The sequence below is a fragment of the Acanthisitta chloris genome, unplaced genomic scaffold, assembly GCF_000695815.1.
Source record: "Acanthisitta chloris isolate BGI_N310 unplaced genomic scaffold, ASM69581v1 scaffold16074, whole genome shotgun sequence".
NCBI lineage: Eukaryota > Metazoa > Chordata > Aves > Passeriformes > Acanthisittidae > Acanthisitta > Acanthisitta chloris.
In genome coordinates this window covers 3,345-13,661 of record NW_008669994.1, presented here as the reverse complement: position 1 = coordinate 13,661, position 10,317 = coordinate 3,345, and the positions used below count along the sequence as shown (strand labels likewise).

The window sequence follows — 10,317 nt, the reverse complement described above, 5'->3', positions numbered from 1 at the left end:
TAAAAACAAACAAACAAAAAAACCCCAGCAATAAATGTATGCATTACTTGAATACAACATGTTACAGCCTAAAGAGAGATGCCCAGCTCATCACTCTCAGACACTTGCATAACCATGCTTGACAACCTATCCAATTTGTCCTGCTCTCCTGGGAGAAGGCACTTATAGGAACAGGCAGGGAGGCTAAGAGCAAGGTAAATTATTATGACAGTGGCTGTCTTCTTCTGGCCACTGTGTGTTTTAAAGCCTCTGCAGGAATTGGTTTCAGGACCTTGTTGCACACATGCTGAATATAACAGTGTGTAATGCAGGAAGCCCAGTCACATGGCAGGAGAGTTTAAGACCTTGCCAGACAGTAGAGCAAGTGGGTGCATACTTAGCTGAAAAATCTGCTCACCACTGGACAGGGTCAAGGTCTTTTCCTCCTCCTGGAACATATGAAAATGGCCAAAGTGTTAAAAATCTGCACCACTGAGGCTCTGGAGTCATATACTACACAATACAAGTGTCCCTGTGGTATTACACATGAATAACAGAAGTTTGGGCCAGTTGGTATGGAGAACACAGAGCATGGCCACACTAACTTTCTGACAAATGCACATGACTGGGAGAGCGAAAGACTGAATAAAAAGGGTGTGAAACAGAAAATACTTGGAGGAACTCTGTCATTTGAAACATCCCTAGGAGGCATCCAGAAGAACAGTCTGACTTACTCCCACTGCAGCCCTGGAGATTTTGGCACTCTGTTATTCCGACTTCATGGTAACAGTCCTGCCTAAAGAGCCCCTCGGGCTCCCCATGCAAGGCTGCCAGTCACACAAGGCAATGCTAACAGGATCAACACTTTGCATCCAGAAGAATCCTTGCAAGCTGCCAGAGTTATGCCAGCAGTATCAATTTGACAATTAACCCACAGCAAAATGAGTCCTTTTTAGCAATAAAGGAAGCAGTATGTATAGCAAATGTCTACTGCGTGATCAGTCCTTATTTAGTAAGCAGATTTTGGAGAAGAAACTGTGTTCTGTAGGAGCTGCTGAAGGGATCAGAAATCAAATCTTTTGAAAACCAACAGATGCAGAAATTGCACTGATATGTGATTCCTCTTCCATTATTTGCACTGAAAACTGAGAAAAAGCAATTTTAATCAGCTTTCAGAATGCACAAATTAAAACAAATGAGAAACATTGTTGCACCTTCTCCAACACTAATAAAATATTCTCTCTGCTTTGGATTATCATTGTCTCAGACTTAGACTATAGCAATCTATCTCATTTTTATATAATTGGATATTATGAAAAACTATACAGAAAAGCATCACATAGAAGGTGTTCATCAAACTGTATTGAGTATGGATGAGAAACTAGATATGATAAATAATTTTTAAAAGCTACTCACACATCTCAGCGGGATAAAAACAGGCTTTGCACCTGCCATCTTTACCATTGGCTCATAACAGTCATAAAATGGCTCTATTATTATCACCTGAAAAGACAATGATCAGTATCAGAAACAGAGAATTTACTGTGCATGATACCATCATATTTCCAGACTTTGGTGGTATAACTTGATAATGCTTCTGGCACTCCAGATATAATGATATAACATTGCAGACTATTCCTCCTTTTAGAGCACCACACAACCATGCCCTCAGGCTAAGTATGATAGGCATTACTCATTTCTGACAACACACACAGGGTGTTCTTCTATACTTACACATTACCACTATTAAGTTATAATATTAGGAATGTTTGAGTCCTACACACAGATCTGAAGGTACAAGGCAAAGATGGGAGATAGCAATGGCAAACTGCTGAATCACAGCACAGCTGCCCTAATTCTGTCCATGACATTGCAAGATTTCCAAGCATCTAGAAATCTCAAAAGAACAGTATAAGTACTCAAATTCTATCAGAAGAAAATTTTCAGGTAGAAAAGGAGGACGAATCAAAGAATAACTGCATAGAGGCTAGATAATAGGATAACAAACAGAATACACAAAGGGTAATAGAACTGTTACAAAAAAAAGAGAGCAGTGAGTTTCAGAGCAACAGAAAAGGAAAATACAGATGAGAATACAATATACAAGTGAAACATACAAAACACTGAAAGCAAATGCATGATGACACAAAAAGGTCATTTGTGCAGCAGGGATAGAAATATTCCCATATAATGACTTTTAATAACATTGTCAAAAAGATAGACACCAGCAGTGATGGGGGGTGAGTCATCACAGCTAGTACAGCAAACCAACAATCCTTTCTTTAAAGGCCTTTTCCACTACCTGTGCTGCTACCATGAAATGGTCCAAAACAGAACTCAATACACAACAGTTGTGCAAACACCAACAAGTCTTTGCACCACCCTCAGTCGTCTGTTGCAGACAACAGCTCACACGTTTGCTCAAATAAAAAATCGGTGTGTATTGTGTCACCTAACAGTAACAGTGATAAAGAAACTGCTACAGGGACCATAAGTATCAAAGTAAGGTGTTTTTAAGTTGGTGAATGACAGGAAAACATCCAAAGGATTGTCTCCTAATCACAGCTTCTGAAACTGTGAGTCACATGTATGACTGTAACAAATCAAAGTAACAGACATCAGAACGATGCCCCAACATGAATTTATATTTAAAAGTGGACAAATAAAAACCCAAGAAGATTCTCATTTCTGTATCTGCGAATGTTTCCAATAAAAACTTACTTCATCTCCCTCTTCAATTAATGCCTGTATTGTACTAAAGAGAGATCCATAAGCTCCCACGGTCACCAGGATATCTGTGAGAGGATCAATCTTTCTTCCACAAACTCTCTCATACACCTGAGACAAGGCCTTCACCAGTGATGGATGTCCCTGTTCAAAGCAAACAAATGCAACTGAATGGTGTGTTCCTGACAATTACAAAGCCTTTTTTCCACATATATCAAAATAATACATTTTGAAGTAGCAAACTTTGAGATGAGCCCTCAGGGTGGCTATTAACAGGTAGCACAGTTTAAATTCTTTGCACATTAGGGAAGAAAAGTGGTTTCAATTCATTTGCGTCTACTAGGATTTATTTTTTTTGTGTTATCTGATGCTTTTTAATTTTTTTATTATTATCACATCTCAAGGTAGCTCCAAGTAGCCTATAGCAGAGCTAGGACAAAAGACTGGAGGAGAGAAGGGAATATTCTGACTCCAATTCACCCTCATCTCCTTTTGTGTATCTTTCAGCTCCTTCCATTTCCTTCCCTATCTTTCAACTAAGAAGTATTTGGTGCAAGGGAAATCTTTTTATTCTGTTTATATACTGCTGGTAAACAGCATTTGTGACCAGAATAATGATTCATATCATCACATCCCAAATCTCAGAGCACCATTCACCATTTGTGAATGTCCCCTCCAGGAACGTGGCAGTTAACATACTCTTCTCAAAATGTGCAAAGAACAAGAAAACAAACATGCAACAAAGATCATACACAACAGGGAAATAAGAAGGCAGAATTCTATTTACTCAGGAAAACTGGAGGATCCCTGCTGTAAGAATCATTTTTCTCCTTGGATGCTTGGTAAAAACAGAAAACATTGAGAAAATGCAACAAAAATCCTCTGAAATACCTCTACACACAAGGCATCAATAATCATGAACCCTTCTGTAAACAAAGACATTACCATAAATGAAGGCTTACAAATCACTGCTGATTCAAATGAGAGTCATTTCTTGCCACGAGTGTGTCAGCAACACAGGAATGCTGCAGCACCCAAGTCGCATTAGGCCACCCTATGGGCCCTATAGGCAGTGAGAGCTCTGACCATGGCTGAGACAATGGCTCAGATCTCACATGGATAGGTGTCATTCATACTCATCCCTCCCATGTGTGCTACCACAAATACTTGTGCTCCAAACATGAGAAGTGCAGAAGTTCATGAAGGAAGTGCAAAGGTAAAAATTCCTCTGTAATCACTATCTACAGTAAAATGTATCTGCCAACATTCATAATTATGATGGGCATTATCAAACCATTTGATATAAAGAACAAAGTGGCAAAAGTAAATACTGAACAACTGCATGCATTAGGAAAATTATGTTTATGCTTGATTTGCAACTAGTTTTAGAAAATGGATCTGTGAATATTTGTCAGAAGGTAAACATGTCCTGGTTTCAGCTGTGATAGAGTTAATTCTCTTCTTAGTAGCTGGTACAGTGTGTTACAGTACAGCAGCTGGACAGCTGCAGCCCATGCTCTCTGTAACCTTTTCCCCTCTGCCAAGGCTCCTGCAAAACCTTGTCTGCCTGGTGAACAAAAACTTTTCAGGTATCAAGACATGAACTTTACAAGCCAACTTAAAGAATGGGTAGTGACTGTCTTCCAGGGGCAAAAACCTAGTGTTTTCATCCCGTCCTAATCTCCACTGAAATCTACTAAGTACTGCAGGTGAATCCTTCTTGATCCTAGAGGCATTGTCTCAAGTGGAATCAAGTATTTCTTTCTCATTCTACCATTATACTGTGTGATTCATGTTTACACTGACCAAAATCAGGGGTAAATGTATAATCTACACTCATTAAACTGGGAATTGACTCTTCAGAGACAGAGCTCATCTATCCCAGATTTGCTCTACCATTTTGCTCTTGCTGAAGGATTCTGTTTTGAAGAAGCCTACACAGAGGATGTTCAGTTGTAACAGATAGGGCTACTGGATTAACTTAATTTGGGACCTACAGATAAAACCAGCTTAAAGCAAGTAAAATTTTTTCCCTGTGGCACATTTTCTACTGAACTTGGGTACTCAAGCTCCACAATACTTACAAAGCCTCGTGTGTACTGGTTCAGTTTGTCAACTGCTGCTACCTTTGCCAACTCTTCTTTAACATAGCTGGGAGGGGATATATCTGGAAGGCCTTGACCAAGATTAACAATTGAGGGATCTGCTGCCACTTTTGTAAATTCAACCCTAAAGGGAAAAACATCTTGAAGTTAACATACCAGATATAATTATCTTTTCATTCATTAGCATTAAAAGGAGGGGAAAAAAAGTATTTCACTTTGGCAAATTCCCAGCAGTGGAAATAAGGCAGTAGAGTGTTCATATGGAGAGCTGAGGGCTAGGACAATGGTGAATAACCACATGAGTCAGAGGGTACCCAAGAAAAGGATGACTTTTTGTATCCACTGAATAATGTTTCTGCCAGCAGAACCGTGCTCAGATGTGCACATGCACAAAGACACAGTAACTCTGGACATGGACAGAAATGGAACATCAGGCATATTAAATGATTAAAAGGCTAAATTCTATCAAGCAAAGGTGTAATTTAAACTACCCAGTCACCTTAGAATGCTATAATAATATTATTTTTTTATTTTAGGCAACAAGACTGTTTCAGGCTACTTATTAACTGTTCCTAGCAGCCTTCCACATATGAACATTAGGATTCTTGAACAATTTTTCCTTCCTGCCTTTACAGGTCAGCTTTATATTTTAGCCTTTCCTCCCTACCCAAATGTGAACAAGATTTAAACCAAACCAAACCAAACCAGCCTTCCTGCACACGGCATCACAGTTCTGTCAAAAATGAATACAAATTGCAAAAAATTAGCTTGAATGATCAAAACACTTTGTGTATACACACACACATATATTCATGCTCTTCTTGTAAGCCCAAAATAATGTTTTTACCAACTAAAAAATTTCCATATTTCTCAGTGATGGCAATATTGCTTCAAGACCAATTAAATACCTAGAAAAACATGTATTAAAAATTAGCTGAATTACAAAGACAAGTATAATGGCTTCAAAAAGAAATCTGATTTATTTGGTAAACACAAATCGAGTGTAATTGAAATACATTACTCAACAGAATTAACATTTGAATTTGAAAGTCTACTACACTACCATGCCTAGGAGTTATACTTGTCTTATGTGGTTTACTAGATAAAGAGAAGCCCAAGACTAATATTTAAAGCTCAAAAGTAACAATCCACACCTTTAACTGAATTTCATTCCCTGCTTCTAAATCGGTGCTAGATGTATTCCAGCAGAGAGAGCAACTGCCATGTACCTTATTATTGGCAAGTAATTATCAATTTGGAAAGAAAATGCATCAGCCAAAGACATTTTCTGGAATTTGCAGATATTTTCCTTTTACTTACCACACATTGCTGTCAAGGCCTTCAATTCGGCTTGTGTTTTTGTGTCTGAAGGCCATTGTCTGCGAGATCAAAATATACAGACAGAAGGGGTTTGTTAAGAAAGACAAGCTTCGAGATTGTCAGATGCTGCATGACAAACTCTCCTTCATGCTTTCTCTAATGTACCACTGCCAGCTGAATACAGTAGTTACACAGAATTATAGACATGTTCTTTCATTAAAGCTTCCATAATAGCTTGAATTCAGACTAACAAGAAAATACACAAAAATGGCCTAAATTCTCATTGATCATTATCTAAAGCCACTAAACTTTCAGCAAGTATGGAGGAGGGGCAAAATTTAGCTCAACGACTTTAAAAGATGGCCTAAAAAGAAAATTATAGTGTACATACTTCCTTTTTATTTTCTGTGATATGCTAGACTTAAAGACTGTGCTATTTCTAGCCCAATTCCTGCTCAATTCAGTTTGGAAAGAATGCATTTTCAATGTAATTTTATTCATTAAATTGATGGGGAAAATAGCAGAGACATTTCTCATTTTCATTTGGATTTTTAGAACTTGAAAAGATCTACTTAGAGCATAGCAAAACCACATCAGAACTTGTTCTTGCTGTATATTCAGACTTTAAGTTAAGGTATTAGGAAACTGCTGTAGAATAGACTTTCAATGAGTACTCTATATACAGGCAGAGAAAAAAACCTATTGATAGTGGTGATATTTTTAAGATAAAGAGAAAAGAAAGCTAGGAAAAAGAAAATCAGGTTTATTTCTATGTGCAAAAAAAAGAGTGCGTGCTCATATCTATCCTTGTAAACCAGCTTGATACTGGAAAGAAATTATAGAAGAATTATATAGTCCCTCAGTACTCCAGACACTCCTGTTTCTTTGAGTCAAACTACTGATTTTTAGCGACTTTTCCCACTGCAAGCTATTGTCATTGTCTGAAAGATTAAAAACCCATATTCTAGCCACCATACTCTGAGAAAGTGTCTGTATTACTATTTCACTCCAAATTTCAACTTTGAATCAATGGAAATGCCTCATATTATTATGCAGCAGGCACATGTTTGCTCTCAACCTATTGAATCCACCAGGCATGTTGCAGTTTGAAGAATGGGAAGCTATAAATTTAAACAGATACTTCTCTGCTCATAAGTCTTCTCTATAGATTTGATTCTGACCTCACCTATGCAACATAAACACCAATGGAATCAAACACAGGACACCTTTTAGTTGTCCTTGGGAAGAAAACTGTTAACTAGTCAGGTGAAGCCATACTTCTTGACACAGAACAAGAGGGAGTTGAGAGTTCTGGCTAGGTGGTGTGTACTGCACCTATTTAAAAACACTCATATGGTTTAGAAAATTAATCCCATTTTACAGTGTATGTTTTGGTAAATATGAGTAATGTTTGGCTGTGCTTTAAAAATACAAGTAACACAGGTACTACTTAGAATGAGACACACATACACACCTTTTTTCACTTGCTAGACTACTCATACTGGAAGGAATAAGTTTCACCTTGAATCTTTTGAGTCAATAATAAGACTTCTGTACACTGCCATGAGTAAATTTGTTCCATGGACTACCTCTTCTTGAAATTGTTTCAATTTGCTAAAAGCTAAAGGCTTATCAACTGCCTTTATAATTAACTATAATGTAAATCTTAACTGCCTTGAGTAACCTTCCCTAGCTAAACATGTATTGACAATTAAAATAAGCCTTCACCTTACAGCTCCATATTACTTAAGTTTAAATACTTAATGATTCAAGTCTTCCTATTTATATTTTTCTTGTGCCTTGAAACTAGTTTTAAAACAGAATAGCTGAACCTCCATTGGTTTTCACAGATTCAGCTTACAGTGGGTTTGAGGTGCACCTTACTACTTTGAGAAAGCCAACTAATTAACTGAGATTTTAAAAGGGAACCATAACTAGCATTCTCTCTTCCAGGTCATGAGAAATCTTAAGACTCTTTTTTCTTTTAGCCCAGTTATGTCAGCACTTGATAATCTTCAAGCCATTTCTAGGTGCAGGGCTAGGATTTCTATGAGTTGAAGATTGGTGCTAAGCAGAAATAAGTTTTCATCAAGCTCTAACTCCAACCTCCTACTTTTCCTAACACTTTCTACCAAGGAAAGCACCTGAAAGTCAGGTGCTGCTTGTATTTATCTTTCTGCTAATACAAAGAAACTTGCAATTAAATTGAATGGCAATAAGTTTAATAATGTTGGAAGCAAATACTTTTACATGGTGCATAAATAAATTGTAGAATTCAATGTCAGACGTTACAACTGAAGACAAGATCTTAAGAAAATTAAAAATAAATAAAACCCCAACCAGTATTAGATTGCAGCACATTTAGTGAGAACATCCAACTTAATTAAATAGAATAGAGTTACATATAGCATGTGAAAAACTGACTCAGGCAAAAGCTGACCTCCAAAGTGGTTTCCATGCTACAAGAAACTTCTCATATGGGAAAAATATGTTACAACTGTCCAGTATAATGGTTTGAACATCTGTTTTGAAGGATGTGGCATGTGCCTTGGTTGACCCAATTTGCTGACTAGATTAACTTCTGTTCTGACCTGGGAACACAATTCACATTCCAGTGTTCTATATGCAATGCAGAGTGTGACCTCCAACCACCTGCCGTGTTGCAAAGCTGTTTTCTCTCAACAAAACTGGAAGACTTCAAAAGAAGTTACACAACCTTATAAGCAGTTAAGCTGGGAAATTGAGAAGATTCTATATAAACTTAAGTTTGAGGTACTTGTATACTCCTTGTTATTGCAGCATCAAGAAGCACCACTACTCTCTTTTCATTAAAGGAAAACTGAGATACAAAGAGATTAGTTGCTTTATCAAAAGCCTGTGACAAAGCAGAGATTGATCATGTCTGCTGTATATCAAGCTTCTCCCTAATACCTAGGCAATCCTTCTGGTGTGATATGTGCTAAATCTGACTTTAATGATTGACAAAGATACAAAAAGCAATAATTGCCAAATTCTGTCATGTTAGTGTGGTTAATATTTGACTGATTCAAATATCTTATTTTGTTCTTGATAGTAAATGTTTGGATTGATGTCACAAGAAATAAAGAAAACGCAGCTAATGCATATATATTTGCAACACTGTTAGTGCATCTCAAAGACATTGTATGAAATAGTTTTCTCTAAGAGGCTGAAGGAATACTTACTGCAGAGGCTGAGTGTTTGATGGATCTGGAAAGCAAATCTGTTCGTAGTTGGAATGTTCTAATGCCATGGCAACAGAAGTTTCGTGAAGCACAAAACATGCCTGCATAAGTAAGTGACCTGAAAAACCTTACAGATTCCAGAAATGAGTCTCTACACCTCGCTAAACAATTTTAAAAGATAAGTTCCCCTCCTCTTCCCTTCAGTGATTTTGTTTCAATTAAGTAAGCTCTAGTAAATTATTACCTTATCAGTTGTAAGCAAAGAGGGTCAAACTTTCTAACTGACAGGGCTGCAAAATGTTTCAGCATGTCATCCAGAAGGAAGGTTTCCTTTATTTGACAGCACTGATCTTTTCTTTGAATGACAATTAAGACTAAATGCAATTCAAGCTTCAAAGTCTGTTAGAATTGTTGTGAAAATTCGTTTGTGTAATAAAAACTGCTATCGCAATTGCCAATATAGACAGAATAAAGAGCCCAGTTTTTATAAAGTCACACATCTTTAAAACTGGCCTCCTTTTCCAAGTGTTGAAACTGAGATAATGAAGACCACTAGTCACAGGGGAGAGGCAGGCTACACACTTTATATAACTACACCAAATTTTGGCACAGTGACTTGGCAAATATCAACTACCTTTCACAGCAGAAAACAGGCAGCTAGAAAAGACATTCTGTGTGGAGTAACAGATCATTCTCTGACTGGAGAAAATGTGTCCTGTTAATCAATAACTATAAAAAGAGAAGTAAGAGCTGGTACTTCAGGCAACTACTTCCAGAATGTATTTTTAAACGTATATATTGGGTGGCATTGTTAAAATGACTGGAATGTGTTAGAGAGAAACATGTAACCCACAGATCTACGCCAGAAACACAGTAACCACAGCAGTATAATTATTAACTTTGTTTTCCACAGTTTACTCATTAAAGAATAGGTTACTCCTGCTTCCCCCCAGACTTTGCTACCTGAAAAGGGGAAGGAAAGA

The 10,317-nt window shown here is 37.3% G+C and overlaps 1 protein-coding gene across 1 annotated transcript in view; it reads right to left on the bottom strand.

Moving 5' to 3' along the window:
* CCBL2 (cysteine conjugate-beta lyase 2) overlaps nucleotides 1-9,433 on the bottom strand; it is an 18,870-nt gene extending 9,437 nt beyond the window's left edge. The window contains exons 1-5 of the mRNA XM_009073526.1: nucleotides 9,335-9,433; nucleotides 6,132-6,190; nucleotides 4,791-4,935; nucleotides 2,701-2,850; nucleotides 1,392-1,482 (exon numbers count right to left, since the gene is read on the bottom strand). Of these exons, the coding sequence (XP_009071774.1) occupies nucleotides 1,392-1,482; nucleotides 2,701-2,850; nucleotides 4,791-4,935; nucleotides 6,132-6,190; nucleotides 9,335-9,433 (544 nt within the window). The remainder of the gene's footprint in view (nucleotides 1-1,391; nucleotides 1,483-2,700; nucleotides 2,851-4,790; nucleotides 4,936-6,131; nucleotides 6,191-9,334) is intronic.
* Nucleotides 9,434-10,317: the final 884 nt, after the last annotated feature.